At 43.0% G+C, this 18,567-nt stretch overlaps 1 protein-coding gene across 3 annotated transcripts in view; it reads right to left on the bottom strand.

Moving 5' to 3' along the window:
- TAFA5 (TAFA chemokine like family member 5) overlaps window positions 1–18,567 on the bottom strand; it is a 532,150-nt gene that overhangs the window by 231,516 nt on the left and 282,067 nt on the right. Inside the window, exons 4-5 of one of the 3 annotated variants that reach the window (XM_067564382.1) lie at window positions 11,848–11,903; window positions 4,275–4,453 (exon numbers count right to left, since the gene is read on the bottom strand). The exons of the other annotated variants lie outside the window; for them this stretch is intronic. Coding sequence (XP_067420483.1) covers window positions 4,355–4,453; window positions 11,848–11,903 — 155 coding nt within the window. The 3' untranslated portion in view covers window positions 4,275–4,354. Of the gene's footprint in view, window positions 1–4,274; window positions 4,454–11,847; window positions 11,904–18,567 lie in introns of those variants that run through there. 3 annotated transcript variants of the gene reach the window in all.

Consider the following 18,567-nt stretch of genomic DNA (forward strand, 5'->3'; position numbering starts at 1 on the left):
AACAGTGAGAGCAGTGCACTCTGGACAGCTATCCCACTGTGCAACTCAGCATGTTGTACCACTACGAGTTATGGGAAGGCGGAGAGAATCACAGTGTATCACGGATGTGGGTCAACGTCCCACGATGCAGTGATTTCCATCCCAACTTTCCATGGGTTTCCGACTGCGTTGTGCAGCATTTTTCAATGGCCCCAGTTTCCTGAGCACCTGCCATCTCTACCTGAAAGGATGGATCCTGCACTGCTCTCCACTGTTGTTGTCAGTGTTCTGAAAACATTGCGGCTGGTCATGCAGTATATCATAAGCTCCCAATCAGAACAGGAATCCGAGGCACCTGACCTGCTGTGTGCCATGCAAACAAACAACGCTGGATTTCTGTTTGCATTCACGGAACATCTGCACATGGTGCACCACCACTTTTGGGGTGTGTGAAACAAGCACTTAGTGGTGATATCGTATCATTATGCAGGTCTAGGATGATGAGCAGTGGCTGCAGAACTTTCGAATGCACAAAGCCACCTTCATGGAACCCTGCGGTGCAAGGACACCAGAATGAGAGCTGCCCTCTCAGAGGTGAAGTGTGTGACAATCACCGTGTGGAAGCTGGCAACTCCAGACTGCTACTGGTCGGTCACTAATCAATTTTGATTCGGAAAGTCCACTGTTGGAGCTGTATTATCACAAGTGTGCAGAGCCATTAATCACATACTGCTGGAAATCTTAGTGAAATAGTGGATGGCTTCACAGCAATGGGATTCCCTAACTGTGGCGGGGTGATAGTTGGCACACATATCCCTATTTTGGCCCCAGAACATCTTGCAATGGAGTCCATTAGTAGAAAGGGGTACTTCTCTATGGTAATGCAGGGGCTTGTGGATCACCATGGGCATTTCACTGACATCCATGCAGATTGGTCAGGGAAGGTGCATGATGCATGCATCTTCAGGAACTAGCCTGTACAGAAAGCTGCAAGCAGGGACTTCCTTTCCAGACCAAAATATTCCAATGGGGGATGTTGAAATGCCCACAGTGATCCTGGGAGACCCAGCCTACTCCTTACTGCCAAGGGCTCCTGCTTATATGGGCAACCTGGATAGCAGCCAGGAGTGCTTCTATAACAGGTTGAGCAGGTGCTCAATGACCGTTGAATGTGCGTTTGACAGATTAAAAGCTCACTGACAATTCCTTTATTGCAGGTTAGGCCTAAATGAGGAAACCATTCCCATGGTTATAGCCACCTGCTGTGTGCTTCATAATATTTGTGAAGCTAAGGGTGAAAAGTTTCCCCCTGGATGGAGTGCAGAGGCGAGTCGCCTTACAGCTGATTATGATGCCAGATGTCAGAGCTATTAGAGGGGCACAACGGGTGGACACTCAAATCAGGAAGACCTTGAGGAGGTATTTTGACAATGAGCAACAATAAGCTGTCTTTGTAAATAGCGCTCTGCCAAGCTATGACTGCTATCCAGATTGTACTGTGTATCAATGTGAGCTGCAAGCACCGTGTGCAAGAGACAAATACAGATTGCTTATTCTTCACAGAGGATATTTTTATTAAATAACAATTATTCACAACACACATACAACACTTGGCTGGAGGGGAGAAAGCAGTGAGGGGCAGTGTGAGCTATGACAACTGGGTGTAAGTCCAGCTATCGTTCTGGAAGCTGGCTGAAGGGGTGGAGTGAACAGGGTACCGAGAGAGGACAGGAATTTGGTAGGAATGTGTGGGTGAACTTTCGGGAGGGCATGGAAAGCAGTTCTGTATTGGCTGCCACGGGTGCTTGGCAGGTGTGGACGTGTTTCCCCTCCGGGCACATCTGTAGAAGCACATAAACAATGAACAGAAGCATGACTGTGAATGCAATAACAGCACTGATTCACTACTGTAAAATGTACCTCTTTCTCACTGTCCCCTGGCAACCGCACAGCTCAACCATCAGCCATGGCATGATGAGTTGTGCCCAGGGAGAGGGGTTACTCGACTTGGGGAAAAGGTTCTGGGTGATTGTTTGTGGTATTGATGCAGGTAGATAGGGACAAAATTGCAAATTGTGCCACCATTTTCTACAGGTGGGGGCCATAGAAGCCAATATCTCACTCCTGAGAGTAAGCAGAGATGTGAGGATAAATCTCCTCATGCGAGCAGCTTCAAACTGGGTTCCTCTGCTGCTCGCTTCTCTGCAGCCTTGGTCCCTGCACAAGTGATTGCTGATTGGCACGGGAAAGTTTCTTACAAGGGGGAAAGAAACAAAGCAGCTCTGCCGAGGAATCTCCAGCACAGGATTGACAAATACTTCCAGGAAAGTTTCCTAGAGATCTCTCTGGAGGATTCCCATGAAATCTTAGTGTGCATTAACACACTTTTCCACCACACTGGCTAGCTTCACAGGGCAATGGGAAGCACATGCAAACACCGCTACTCTTGTGCATTTCTATCCCTTCAACCAACTGTATAATGCAACAAAACAAAGGACAGCTGTACCTCATGTAATTGATCAGCATCAGCCCAAAAAAATCACTTACCCAAGCTCCCCTCTCCTACATCCTACATGCCAGAACTGAAGGTCTGGGACTAGTTCAAAACCTCCTGGGTAGAGAAGAGGTCCTGGCTCCCCATGTCAGCAAACGACCCAGTCACTGGCTCCACATTGTCCTCCAACTCAATCTCCTCGTACATGAGTTCTTCATTGAGGTTGAATCTGGTGTCTGCTGCCACCAGGTCTGTGGAGGTATCCATGGGTCTCTTGGTGGTGGAAGTGGAGTCGCTGCTAAGGATGGCTTCCAGCTCCTTAAAGAAGTGGCAGGTCTTTGGCTCTGCATCAGAGCAACTATTTGACTCCCTAGCCTTTTGGTACCCCTGCCATAGCTCCTTGATTTTCACACAGCACGTCCTGTTCATAGCCCTTCTCCGCCATTGAACGAGAAATCTGACCACAGGTATCATAGTTCCTCCAGCTGAAGCAGAGCTGGGACTCCACAGCCTCCTCTCCCCAAATGCTGATCAAATCCAGAAGCTCCGGTGTGCTCCAAACAGGAGAACATTTGATGCGTGGAGCTGCCATGGTCAGCTGGGAAGATGAGATGTGAACTCTCCATGCTAACCAAGCAGGAAATGGAATTTCAAAAATTCCCAGGGTGTTAAAGGGCAGTGGAGTTCAAACTGATGGCTAGAGCAGTCAGGATGGGCATTGTGGGACACTTCCTGGAGGCTATTTACCGCAACATAACCAAGGTGTGTACACTGACGCTTTGTCACTAAAAGTTTGGTGCAAAACACTCTATGCCTCTTGTCGAGATAGTTTTATTTTTTTGCAAAATCAGGGGAGTTGGGTTGGCGGGGGTGGGATTGCAGTGTGTACACCACCATTGTTTTAGCGCAAAAAGCTGACTTTGGTTGACAAAAGTCTATCGTGTTGATCTGGCCTCAGGAAAATGCATTTGAAAGGATGACTGGACCATACAAGTGAGGGGCAACAACAACACATGATCTCTCTCTCTTTTTCACCTAAGAAGACAAAGAAACCAGCCTTTTGACTTTGGGATGGATCCCGACCTCAAAATTTGGTCAGCAATGTTGCTGGGAACATGTGGAAGGAATTTACTTTGAACCAAGTCTAGTTTTTAAGTTTTAATTACTAGTAAGCATTTTATATTGTTTCTCTTGTAAACATTTATAATTTTAATATCTTTATATTTGTATTCACTTATAATCTCCCTTTGTAGTTAAATAAACTTGTTTATTTTTAATATAAACTAATCCAGTGTTAGGTTTAAACGGAACTGTTTGAGAACTCTAGTTAAATTATCAAACTGGTGCATATTGATCCCTTACCGAGGCAACGGACCTCTAATATCTGAACTGCCCAGGAGAGGGCTAGACAATGCAGAACACACGTTTTGGGCGAAATTCACGACTGGGAGTATATTGGGATCACCTGCAGGTAGGAACCCAGGCTGCTGGAAGCCAGAGTGCAGCTGGTGGGTTGCTGATAGGCTGCTGGGGTCAGAACCGAAGGACCAGGACTGTAGCTACACACAGACACTCGAAGTGTGACCCGTATGCTCTGTCTATCCGGCTGTTTGTGAGCAGCCCAGGTTCGGAGCTGCAAAAGCAAAGCACTGTGAAGCACCCAAGGTTGCAGGGCAAGTGGTGACACCACCCCTCACTGGTCTGGATCGCACCCTGGAATGTGATGATAGCACAGATGACTAAGTCCTCTGCTCAACATGCAAATCATACTGAAGGAGCCAGAGAATTAATAAGAGCCCTTACCAGATGTTTATTTATGGATGGAAAACAACAATGTTAATGCAACAGCATCTTCCTCCCAACGTGATGCTATCCCAATCTCTAGGGACAGAGGACATATTTTCTCTTCTGAGTCGGCCCTAAAAAGGCAGCTTTGTGAGGGTTCTCCTTCAAAGAGGACATCTTTTCTGAGTCAGCCCTCTGCAGAAAACCATGACAGAAGAAAGTAAAGACGTACAGCAATAACTGTGCTGCCACTGTGAATGCTGAATGTACTAACACTACTAATGCTGTCAGTAATTTGGTTAGCACTCAATTTTAGAGTTTAGTCAGGTTTATTCTGACACATCATTCGTCATCACACACAAGACATAAAAGAAGTTAAAAAATAAAGCTCTAGTAATGTAGTTCTAGTTATGCTATTTCTAATCATAGTTCTTCCACACCCGTCCCCCCCAATTCACTTCCATACAATTAAGAGGTTTTCTTTTCATGCTTAGTCAGTCTACGTGGAAAGGATGAAAAATATTAGTGTTATTTTTATTTACAATATTTAGTCTAACTAGTTTCATCACCCCCCCAAGAGTCACTAGGCAACATTGTGGTGATTGTTAATATTGTAACCCAACTAGCATTAGCAAGTCATAGAAATCAAAGGCAGAAAAACTCTGTGAAGTCATGTAGTACATCCCTCTGCTAATGCAGGATTGTTTCTCAGAATGGATTGTCTAAACCTTTGTCCATTTCAATTTTAAATGTCCTCAGTGATGGGGCTTCTAGCCATTTCCTTGGAAAACTAGTCCACCGTTCAATGCCACATAGCCTCTACTCATATCACCTTGTGCTGAAATTCCTATCAGAACTCATAGCAGAGATAGGATTAGACTGCTTCTGTGACTGCTAAAGACTATCCAGGAACTAAAGGAAGTGAAGCTGATGGCACTCTGTAAATAGTGAACTAATGTCCCCATTGAGGTACTGAGCTTCTCAAGGTGTTATCTTTCAAATGAGATGTAAAAGCAAGGTACTAAACATTTGAAGTAATTAAAGTTCCTCTGGTATTCTATATGAGTAGCAATGTTACCCCTGGTTCCCAATCAGATGACCAAATTCTGCTTTCCTAAATAGTTCTCCACAGTGTCAATTTGAAAACATTCCTATAATAAAAGGATGAGCTGTGACCAGGTTTGATGCCAAAGGAGGCTTCATGCCAGTGAGAAATGACTGCAGGGTCACACAGTTGCCAGAGATTTTTACCTCCATGGTATCTCTAGGACCGGCTCTAGGGCCCTCTGGAGCCACAAGCATATGCACCAGTATTATAAGGGGCACCACTGCCTCACAACCTCTCATTGCTAGTAACTCTGACAATGGGGTAGGAGGGCGGGTCATGGAATGGACATGAGCAGCACATCTCCTCCTCTGCCACATCCATTGGGGCTATTTCCTGGACATCGGCACCAGGGTTGGTACGAGAGTTGGGGTCTAATGCCAGATGGGAAGAGGTGTAGCCCGCCTTTTTGACACCACCGAGTATGAGCAATGGGACGGGGGCCATGGTATCAGGGGAACCCCCCCAGGATTCCAGTACTGCCACTGCATCAGCCAGTGTCTTGGTGGCTAGGTACTGATAGAAGGACCGGTACTGAAGTCTGGAGTATAGGTTGGTTACCAGTAGGTTCTGGGAGGAGCGAAGAATACCCCTCTGACTCCAATGAGGTTTCTTCCTCTGGAGACCATGGTGGTGCAGTTCCTACTTCCACCTCTTGGCAGCACCGGGGAACCAGAGACCGGAGACAGGCCGGTGACCATTGCATCAAGACCCTGGAGGACTTATTTCTGGACGGTGCCGCAGTGATTGGTGTTACAGTGGAGCTCACTTTCTGTCCCTATATGCCTTGGCTGACAAGGGACCTTGAGGGGTCGGCACGATTGTGAGGGACAGCAGATCTTTTGCCACCTGGAAAGCCTCCAGGGTCGAAGGGGCCAACAGAAGCTTGACACTGTGGTTGCTCCCAGGAGTTGGTGGCGAGTCACGTACCAGACTCAGTGCTCTAGGCAGAGGCAGCAGAGCCATCAGAGGCTCTGGGGAGGATGAGTGACCTGACGCGGGTCTCACTATACTAATGGCTTCCTGCTAGTCCCTCTTCTGCACCCGGGAATGTCCTCTCTTTGTGTGTTGTTTCTTATGCCTTTTCCTCAGCACTGGGGATGGAGAGTGGTACCAGGAAGAACCTGGTGTAGGGAGAATGCTCAGCACGGAAGCCGAGGTGCTTGATGCTGATTCAGAGCGGCTCGGCTCCAAAGCTGATCTGATGACTGCCTCCATGAAAATGACCTTCAGCCATATGTCTCTGTCTTTTCTCGTGCGAGGTCTGAAGTCCCTGCAGATCTGGCACTTTTCTTTAATGTGAGACACCTAGAGGGCAGGTCGGGTCACTCACTGGCATCAGCTTATTGCACGAAGCACATGGCTTGAAGCCTGGGGACTGTGGCATGCCCAGCCCCTAGGGCAAAAAGTCCCTCGACAACAGGGATAACTACTCAAACTACTATCTACACTAATTACAATAACTATACAGATAGAAAGTCCATACCACTGGGTAAGAAGCAACAGCAAGAAGGATCTTTCCAACAACCATCACAGGTGTAAAAAAGAACTGAGAGGGCGTGGGGCTCGTGGTACCCTTTATACTAGCACATACATTCGCAGGTCCAGGGGGCGCTAGGGCCGGTCCTACAGATACAACTGAGGGAAAAATCTCCAGCAACTGTGCACGCAGCGCACACGCACCTTGCACAGAATGGACATGAGCAAGATCTCGAAGAAGAAACTGTCTTTTAAAAAATCATAACTGATTTGCATATTAAAGTGAATAGAAGCAGCTATTGTTCTAAGTTGCAGTGTGGGGTAGGGAATGGCATTTTAAGGAAGGGCATCCAAAGTAGTAGTAAATTTCAGATACATTCACCTCAACAAAAGTTAGACAAGCGAGACAGCCAAGCCAACAATTAAAAAAGTGTATGCACACAATGGCCAAAACATTACTTTCCTTCATTCTTCGAAAGACACATTCCTCCCCTGCACACAGTATGCTCTTCCTCTCCTAGCATAGGCATTCAGGGCACAAGAAGTGATCATTCACGTTCTGCGTGCGGTCTGCGAGTTCTAGGAGTGTTTAAAAGGCCTGATGATGTAGTGGGAAACTACTCCTGGGAAATCAAAATGGCATGGTCTATGTCTGCCTACACACCTGCAAATATTCAAACCACTCATTATTCAACCCATTTTATATTTCTTTATTTTTCCATATGGCCTATAATCTAATCTTAGTATCAGGTAATTTAAAAATTAAGGGTCTGATCCTGCAAGGTTCTGAGCACAATCTAAGAGGTGTTGAGAACCTTCAACTCTCATTTACTTCACTGGAAGCTGAGGATCCTCATAACCCTCTGGAATCAGGTTCTAAACATTTTGTGAAATTGCATCTTTGAAAAGCAGTAGAAATATTGAAGCCTTCATGAAACTAAGGAACCTCTCTGAGCTCTATAACTGAAATGGTGGTCTTGAACATATTTCATGATATCTGGGCTCCCAGCATACTCAAAATAAAAAAATATCTTTCTATCCAAGTAAAATTCTCTGCTCAACTAGGATAAATCCTCACTAATCACAAACTGCATTAGCAGACCTGTTATTAGAATATACTCTTCCAGTATGATGTGTGAGTGATCTCAATGTCTACTGAATTCTAGGAGGAGTCAATCTAGCCAGTGTGATCCACCTGTATTTTGATGAAAGGAAGAAAAAAATACTGCTATTGTCCTTGAGCCCACAAAGAGCATGCAGAGTTTTACAGTAGCACTAGTTTTTCCAGTTCAGCCATCATTTTCTCCAGTTTCAAATAATCATTTTCACAACTCCTTGCCAACCTAGCAGCTTTAAAACACCTATTTAACTCTCTAACTAGCCTTCAGGATAGGCAGTTGCCTTTCTACCACTGTCACCACTGCACTATAATTAGTTCCACCTGTCTAGAACCATAGAGCCCTGGTCACCCCCTAAGCCTAGAGCTCCTGCATGACCATACAGAGCACAGTTTGTGTTCCAGCAACCCAACACGTGTCTACTCACTTCTATTCAATCTCCTATTAGTGTCAAATCTATCCAATTTTGCCTTTTTGTTTTGCTTATCATAAATGCAACTAAACTTACTACATGTGCTGTATTTACAATGATAAGAAACCTTAGACAGGAAATGGCATGCCAACAATAACAGTGTATGCAACTTAAACATAAAATTACATTTCTAGAAATGGTAATGTTTGCATTTTTTTGGTTGTGCGAATCTTAAGAAGCTTGAAGCCTTATGTTTAGAATAGAGTTCTGTTTGAAGTGGGTAAGTTAGGAGTCAATTAGTAATCAATTTTGACCCCAACATCTTCCCATCATCCCTCAAAAGCTAATGAGGAGAGAAGATCAGGAAATTATTAAATGAATATGGCCTCCTCAGATATCCTGAGTTTCTGTGTGAAAATCAATCACTGCCAACTGAAAAGCATGTTAAATATCATATATGAACTTTGTGCCACATAAATAAAGATGCAGTAGAGAATAATGCAGTTAGAAATAATTATTGCAAAAAAGGTACTAGAATTTAATTATCATAAAGTATGTCTATACCTGGAGATTATTCCAAGGAGCTCTTTAAAAATTAGGAGGAAAAAGGCTATTAGGAATGAAGGAAAAAGAGAGAAAAGCAAGTTGATCGAAATACCAAATATTAGTGTTTTATTTTCAGTAGTTTTAAATCAGTGAAAATAATTATACACGGTAGTATCATGCAGAAGATTATTCTTTTAAACAAGATTTCTAGACTGGAATCATATTTCAGAACTGCAGTGTAACATATTGCAGCAGTTCATATTGTAAATGTAAATACATGCATAATTTTATCTTCAATTTTTGACCTAACAATACACACAGATATCCAACTTGGAAGTATGGAAATTAAAATCAGGGATATTTTGATTTGTTCTTCGCTGCGTTCACCAGGAAGGGAGCCAGTTCAACTCTTACTGCAAATGTCCTCTTTGAAACCAGATTAGAACAAAGTGCATTAACAAATTCTTAATGCCCCGCAGCCAGATACAAACAGATAGTTAGTCTGTGGCAGGTTAGCGAGGGGTAGATTCACAACACAGCTTGGTCAACCTAAATGTTTGTGTACACAAGCCCTTAGGGTCACAGGGCTAGATTGTTGCTTTTTCATATACAGATGCATTAGTGGGCCAGGGCACAGAATTTCAGCGCTAGGAGTTGCTGTCTGGAGTGCAGAGCCAAGCAGAATGCCCCTGACACTCTTGGTGAGTTCAGCAAGAGACTACTATGATACCCTTTTGAAAGAAGATATAAAACCTCATCCTTCAGAGTTTAAATCAGTTTCCTGCTATTAGAAGCTTAAAAGTGACATCCCACATCTGCTCACTGTAGAGATTCTTGTACCTTCCTCTGAGACTTGTGGTACCGGTTAATGCTGGAGATAGAATACTGGACTAGGTGGACCATTATGATAACTCCCATGTTCGTATCAGAGAACCCTATGGCCTCTCCTGAAACTATTATTTTAGGACACCATTGTGAGCAGCAAAAATACACCTCAAGCATTCCTACTATTTTGCCCACTTAGAGCACAGTACATTGCTGCACAGTATGAAGGTCAACTGGGCAGAACATCTGCATTTAAACGATTAATAGCCTTGGCCCTGGCCAATACACCTATCCTTACCACACAGCAATGGGTGGAGCACCAAGAGAAGAGGCAAAAACATTAATGTATGTCAAGAGAGCCAGCATAACATCTCACATGAGCTACTTCCAGTCTGTTAAATAGCAGGGCACTGAAAATTTCATCTCCAGATTGATTAATGAACTTGTGGAAGAACTCTAATAAAATCATACATGTATATGTTTCTGTCTCTCAAGTTCATACCTGCAAACACACACATATTATTTGAGATTGCACTGGTCAAGATTGCTTTTTAGAACAGGAACTAAATTCATTACAACATTGTACATATATGGAGGATGAATCTCTTTCCTCTAATCAATCTCCTGTATCCTCCAATTTAAAATGGCTGAAGCATGGGTCATAGACAGACAAGTCAATCTGTTACAATCCAGATGGCTATATTGAATTGTCATATATTGTTAAAGCAATGCTAATGAACACTTCATTACAGAATTTGATCTAAAAAGGCAGTTTGTAGATCCTCAGAATGGTAAAAACAGAAAATTATGGGGCACATACTCAGTTCTACCACCACTGCTCTCACAGTTACTGATACGAAATTACTCCACAGCCAGTACATACAGTCATCTCTTCCAGCAAGGAAGTAATAACCATCAACACAAGCTAAAGAACAGAGAAAACACTTAGACCCTTTTCAAGCTACATTAGCAGTCTATCATATTTAGAGAAGAATGATTGGAAATGAGTACATCAGAGCTCCTCATGATAGCCAAATATCTAAAGGAAAAGCTTTGTTCTTTATACTTTACTGAGACAAAGTCCTGAGTTGTGCCTATTTATCTTCCAGTTTTCTAGAATCTGAAGCACATACTTTCATTTCTTAGTAAAGGACACTAGTTAATATATCAGTAGAAATCAGAACTGACTTTGGTAATCAACTCAGGATCTGCAGAGATTGCTCTTGGTACAAGTTATTTTTAATTATAAGAGCCCTTTAATTTCCTACTCTCCTTACCAAATAACCGACATTAGAATTCAGTCCTTCAGGAAAAAAAATATAGCATAATAGAATATATTGTAGAATAACATTCAACACAAAACAATGAGTAAACAATAGTCTGATACCACTACCAGAATGTGTTCTGAATATTTGCTAAATTTGATACAGAAGTCTGTCAAAGGAGATGGACACTGCCTTGTGCAAAGTCCTAATCTGAGCATCCTCGGTTGGTTCTCAGTCCAGGCAGCAGTTGCTTAAATCATATCAATAAAAATCACACTTCAGAAACTAAAACAAGTCAAAAAGCCCTTGGTCCTCAGAGATTCCATCTACAGCTTCCTCCCTTCTACTCAAGGAGGTTCTTAGTCTTTTAGAGGAAGTCTGGCAGGGAGTTGTTGGGATTGAAGTGCCAAGACCTTTTAACCCCCCTCTTCCTGTCTCTCTTTAATCTTGCCTTCATTAGTTGCAGCAGCTGAGGAGATGGAGGGGGCTGGTTTTGTTGTTTGCAGGCATGGAGGGTTCTTAACCCCTTCCTGCCTGTGTTTGTAGATCCCATCCCAAAAAGCCAAAGAGTACTCCTCTATCAGAGGTTCTCATAGTACTAACTAGTGCTTTTTTGACTACTGCTCTTGCTTGGTCTTCACCTTTGGTGCTTTTGTGGTAATTATTAAAGATCTGGGGTACAATTTGCCATCCTTACTCAGAAAGCAGAGGGGGAGCCTTTACTCCACAAGCTGTCCCAATAAAACCAATGGGACTACTCACAGAGTATAAAACGGGAGAATCAGGCCATTAGTTCACAGCACATTATCTAAATGATATTCTCATTGAAAATATCTTACCATTAGAGCATCTTCTTTCTGGTGTAGGAAGCTGTGATGGTGCTTACTCCCATCACCTGTTAGACAAGGGGTTGAAAGCCAATTAGTGCACCTGTGATTGACTGATTGATTCATTGCCTCCTGGCCAGAGGGGGCAGAGCTCAGTAAGGATCATTAGGCACCTGGGCCTTATAGGGAACCTGAGAGAACTCGGTAGGTGAGAGACTGTAGAGAAGGTGGGACTCTCCTGTGGAGAGAAACCTACAGAGATCAAGCCAGGCTCTTGTGGAGGGGGAGCCCTGAGATAGGGTCAGTGAGCCTAAGGAGGTGTGGGGAGGGGTGTTTATTTCAGCAGAGGAAAAGAAGCTGGGAAGACCTAGGGAAAACCCAAAGGCCTGAGAACCAAAGGGAGGCTGTGTGAAGCATAACTGTAGAGAAGCAGCACAAGGGGGCTTGGTGACAGGAAGGGGCCCAAGGAAACAGCTGCAAGTCTGAAGAAGCAGACCTAGCTGCTTAATAGAGGGTCCATAGGCCAGAACACAGATCAGAGGGTGGGCATGGGTTCCCCCACCAATCCCTGAGGAAGAGGCATCCAAGCCCAATGGAAGCCATATTGAGCCTATGGCAGGGCTGAAGACTGATTTGAAAGGACAAGCTGAGGAATCTCCCCTCCCCCTCCCGACCCCCATTTGGGCTAGGCTTTTTTGTGTTGGGATGTTTGTGAACTTTCTGTTCGACCTCCTTGTTATCCCAGAAGGGGACCAAACTTTATATGACTTGGCCAGAGAGCCAAGCCATGGAAAACCCTGTTAGAGACAGATGGCCTGTAGGAGGCACTGAATACAAGGACACCTTGTAACATCGCACCCTGACACAAGAGGATGCAATGGGTGGTGAATACACTACATTTCAGAGGAAAAGAGTCAAGCAGATGAATCAGGCTCTCAAGATCAGTTATGAAGGCCAAACTTTCCAATAACTAAAGTGGCAAAAAGACTTTTTGTGTGTCTTTAGTGAGAAAGCTGGTTTTTTTTTATTTTGGTAATGAGGACTATGTGACAAAGAGTCAACAGGAGTCTCTAATGGACAAAAAGAGCCCAAAAATTCTACAACTGCATATGTCCTCTCTCAATGTAAGAAAAAAAAATCCAACCCTATGTTTTGTTGTCACACTCCTAAAACAATGGTACTTTGCTAAAAACCAGAAGGATGAACAGCTCCCTACGAAGATTACTTCTCTGAAATTTCATGAACTGGCCAGCAGAATGATTCAATGGCAAAATCCCCAACACTTTTCCAAGAAACTAAATATACTAGCATCACAACAAAATTCAACCTCCACCTGCCTAGGCAGCAAGAATCCTGTTTGTGTTCTTTGACATTGAACCACCTCACAATTCACAGAACCATTTATTTTTTGTATGACACTTTTAATTGTCAGCATTAATAATATTCATAAGCAGGAGACCATGGATAGGAGACAGTACTCGGAGTATCTTTCCTATGTTTTCTACTTTAAGGGAAAATTATACTTATGCTGAAACCAGATGGACATTGTTTGTCATGGTGACAGGTAAGTCTCTCTATTTTCATGAGACCATCGCTGAATGAGCATTGTAGGACCTGTATTTTCTTTCTTTAATGACAAATTATTTAGAAATCTGTTAGCTGGTTCTAGCAAGTTATGATTCCACTTGAACCCTGATTCCAAAGCACCTGTGGAAGTACAATGTCCGTAACTACATGCTGGAAACAAAAGAAATGTAACTTAAAAGTGTTTAGTTATAGACTCATAGACTTTAAGGTCAGAAGGGACCTTTATGATCATCTAGTCTGACCTCCTGCAAATGGCGGGCCACAGAACTTCACACACCCACTCCTGTAATTGACCTCTAACATATGACTGAATTATTGAAGTCCTCATTCATGGTTTAAAGACTTCCAGGTACAAAAAATCCACCAGCAAGTGACCCGTGCCCAATGCTGGAGAGGAAGCTGAAAAACCCCCAGGGCCTCTGCTAATCTGCCCTGGGGGAAATTCCTTCCAGACCCCAAATATGGTGATCAGCTAAACCCTGAGCATGTGGGCAAGATTCACCAGCCAGACACCTGGAAAGAATTCTCTGTAGTAACTCAGACATGTAGTAACCCCATCAAACATTCCATCTCAGCCATAGGGCTATTTACTGCTAGTAGTCAAAGATCAGTTAATTGCCAAATTAGGCAAATTAGGCAAATTATCAAACTCAGTCTTGAAGCCAGCTAGGTTTTTTTTTGCCCCCACTGCTCCCTTTGGAAGGCTGTTCCAGAACTTCACTCCTCTGATGGTTAGAAACATTCATCTAATTTCAAGTCTAAACTCTCATAAGACAGGTTTTCCATTCCTTGGATCATCCTAGTAGCCCTTTTCTGCACCTATTCCAGTTTGAATTCATCTTTCTTAAACATGGGAGACCAAAACTGCACACAGTATTCCAGATGAGGTCTCACCAGTGGCTTTTATAATGGTACCAACACCTCTCTATTTTTACTGGAAGTATCTTTCCTGATGCATCCTAGGATCGCATTAGCTTTTTTTGCCGCCGCTCATAGTCATCCTGTGGTTAACCAATATGCCCAGGTCTTTCTCCTCCTCTGTCACTTTCAACTGATGCATCCCCAGTTTGTAGCAAAAAAATTTGTTATTAGTCTTTAAATGCATGACCTTGCACTTTCCACTATTAAATTTCATCCTATTTCTATTACTCCAGTTTACAAGGTCATCCAGATCTTCTTGTATGATATCCCAGTCCTTCTTTGTATTGGTAATACCTCCCAACTTTGTGTCATCTGCAAACTTTATTATTACACTCCCACTTTTTGTACCAAGGTCAGTAATAAAAAGGTTAAATAAGATTGGACCCAAGACTGATCCCTGAGGAAGTCCACTAGTAACTTCCCTCCAGCCTGACAGTTCACCTTTCAGTATAACCCATTGTAGTCTCCCATATAACCACTTCCTTATCCACCTTTCAATTTTCATATTAATCCCCATCTTTTCCAATTTAACTAATAATTCCCCATGTGGAACCATATCAAATGCCTTACTGAAATCTAGGTAAATTAGGTCCACTGCATTCCCTTTGTCTGAAAAATCTGTTATCTTTCTCAGAAAAGGAGATCAGGTTGGTCTGGCATGATCTATCTTTTGTAAAGCCATGTTGTATTTTATCCCAATTATCATTAACCTCAATGTCCTTAACTATTTTCTCTTTCAAAGTTTTTTCCAAGACTTTGAATACTAGTGAGGTCAAACAAAGAGGCTTGTAATTACCCAGATCACTTTTTTCCCCTTTCTTAAAAATAAAAACTATGTTAACAATTCTCCAGTCATATGGTACAATCCCTGAGTTTACAGAATCAATAAAAATCCTTGCTAATGGGCTTGCAATTTCATGAGCCAGTTCCTTTAATATTCTTAGATGGATATTATCTGGGCCTACCAATTTAGTCCCATTAAGCTGTTTGAGTTTGACTTCTGCCTTGGATGTGGTAATTTCTACTTCCATATCCTCATTCCCATTAGCCATCCTGCCACTATCTATGCTTTTCATTAGCCTCATTAAAAACTGGGGCAAAGTATTAGTTTAGATACTGGGCCGTGCGTAGATTATCCTTAACCTCCTCAGTCCCATCCTCAGTGCTTAGTGGTACCACTTCTTCTTTCTTTGTTTTCTTCCTATTTATATGGCTATAGAATCTTTTACTATTTGTTTTAATTCCCTTGCAAGGTCCAACTCTATTTGGCTTTTGGCATTTGTCACTTTATCCCTATATGTTCTGATCAACAAGAGGTAGCTTTCCTTGCTGATCCCTCCATCTTCCACTCTTTGTAGGCTTTCAGCTTTCTCTTAATCATCTGTCTGAGATGCTTACTCATCCAGCTTGGTCTACAACTCTTGCCTATGAAGTTTTTCCCCTTCCTTGGGATGCAGGCTTCAGATAGTTTCTGCAACTTTGACTTGAAGTAATTCTAAGATTCCTCCGCATTTAGATCCATGAGTTCCTTCAGTCCAGTCCACTTCCCTAACTAATTCCCTTAATTTTTTAAAGTTAGTCCTTTTGAAATACAAGACCCTCGTCACAGATCGATTTTTGTTTATCCTTCTATTTAGTTTGAACCGAATTAGCTCATGGTCACTCTAACCAATGTTGTCCCCTACAACCATTCCTCTATGAGGTCCTCACTACTCACCAATACCAAATCTAAAATGGCATCGCCTCTTGTAACTATTTGGTGAAGGAATCTGTCAGATATCACATCCAGGAAAATCTGGGCCCTATTATAAATACTAGTACTTGTCCTCCAGTCTATATCTGGGAAGTTAAAGCCTCCCATAATCACACAATTCCCAGTAGTATTTACTTCATTAAAAACATTAAAGATTAAACATTACAGGCGCTGTATTTAACAAAGGTCATAAGGTTTCCAGTTTATACATTTTAGGATAATCTATAGTAATAGAACCCATTAGAGCTACATAAGAACAGACTTCCAATGGAAGCAGTGGGGGCAAAAACCTACTTGGCCTGAAGACTGAGCTTGATTAGTTTATGGAGGAGATGGTATGATGAGACTACCTACAATGGCATGTAGCCAATATACGACTGCGAGCAGCAAATATCACCAACATCCAGTGATGGGACATTAGATGATCATAGAATCATAGAATATTAGAGTTGGAAGGGACCTCAGGAGGTCATCTAGTCCAACCCCCTGCTCAAAGCAGGACTAACCTCAGCTATATCATCCCAACCAGGGCTTTGTCAAGCCTCAGCTTAAAAACCTCTAAGGATGGAGATTCCACCACCTCCCTAGGTAACCTATTCCAGTGCTTCACCACCCTCCTAGTAAAAAACTTTTTCCTAATGTCCAACCTAGACCTCCTGCCCTGCAACTTGAGACCGTTGCTCCTTGTTCGGTCATCTGCCACCACCGAGAACAACCTAGCCCCATCCTCCCTGGAACCCCCTTTCAGGTAGTTAAAGGCCGCTATCAAATCCCCCCACTCTTCTCTTTTGCAGACTAAACAAGCCCAGTTCCCTCAGCCTCTCCTCATAAGTCCTGTGCTCCAGCCCCCTAATCATTTTTGTTGCCCTCCGCTGCACTCTCTCCAACTTGTCCACATCCTTTTTGTAGTGGGGGGCCCAAAACTGGACACAATATTCTAAATGCGGCCTCACCAATGCCGAATAGAGGGGAATAATCACTTCCCGTGACCTGCTGGCAATGCCCCTCCTAATGCAGCCCAATATGCCATTAGCCTTCTTGACAACCAGGGCACACTGCTGACTCATATCCAGCTTTTTATCCACCGTTACCCCCAGGTCCCTTTCTGCAGAGCTGCTGCCCAGTTCATTGGTCCCCAGTCTATAGCTGTGCATGGGATTCTTCCTTCCTGATGAGGGCTCTGAGTTACTACATAGAATTATTTTCAGGTGTATGGCTGGTGGGTCTTGCCCACATGCTCAGTGTCTAACTGATCACCATATTTGAGGTTGGGAAGGAATTTTATCTCAAGTCAGATTGGCAGAGACCCTGGGGGGGTTTCACCTATCTCTGCAGCATGGGGCATACATCACTTTTTGCAGGTTAACGCTAGGGTAAATGGTAGATTCTCTATAACTTACAATCTTTAAATCATTATTTGAGGGCTTTAGTAACTCAGTCAGAGGTTATGGATCTATTATAGGAGTGGATGGGTGAGGTTCTGTGGGCTGCAACTTGCAGGAGGTCAGACTAGATGATCAAGATGGTGCCTTCTGGCCTTAAAAGTCTTTGAAATCACAGGAATTGTAAAACAAAGCATAAACTGCAGAGTAATCCATAGTCACATTAGTCTGCTTGTAGCTTTTGCTTTTAGTTTTTCACCACTTATTTCAAATGTAAGGGATTACAGAATGTACACATTGTCTTTGGCTGTCTGCAAATTTCTAACCTCCTACAATAATCAGGTTGAGAGATTATTGTGCCATGCTGCATGACTCACCAGAGCCACTCATAATATAGGATGACAGAAAAGAGAGTACGGAGCCAGAGCCATCAATTCTACAAAAGGAAGTGGTGTGTGCTATTATGAAAATGAAGACTGGGAAATCACCAGGGGTAGATAACATGCCTGCAGAATTGTTAAAAGGGATTGGCAATCACAATACTGAAATTATGTGGAAAATTTGTAATGATTTATGGATGAATAAAAATTGGCCGAAGGCCTGGACGAAGGAAATTTTTCTGCCTTTACCAAGAAGGCAGACATAACTGTTTTAATAACTATCATACCATCTCCCTGATATAGCATGCGAGCAAAATTCTTCTCTGCATAATTCAGCATGTCATGAAATGAAGGCTAGGAGCAGAACTACCACCACAACAATCTGGCTTCAGAGGCGGCCAAGGCATGTGTGACCAAATTGTGAATATTGGTCACATCACTGAAAAATTGCAGAGAGTACAATCACTCATTGATCACATTTCACTGAGTGCTTAAAAGCATTTGATATTGTCTGGAGGATATTGGCAGACATAGGGAGTCCAAAGCATCTCACTGAACTCATTGCACATCTCTTCCACCAACAGTAGTCACGGTGAGAACAGGTGACAGTCAGTGGTTTTCCACTGTGAAGTGTATGAGACAAGGGGGTATTTTGTCGTAAGCCTTTAACATATACACAGAATTTATTATGAAATACGGCTTAGAACGA

The sequence above is a fragment of the Emydura macquarii genome, unplaced genomic scaffold, assembly GCF_026122565.2.
Source record: "Emydura macquarii macquarii isolate MOO-44397 ecotype Brisbane River unplaced genomic scaffold, CSIRO-AGI_Emac_v2 contig_2636, whole genome shotgun sequence".
NCBI lineage: Eukaryota > Metazoa > Chordata > Testudines > Chelidae > Emydura > Emydura macquarii.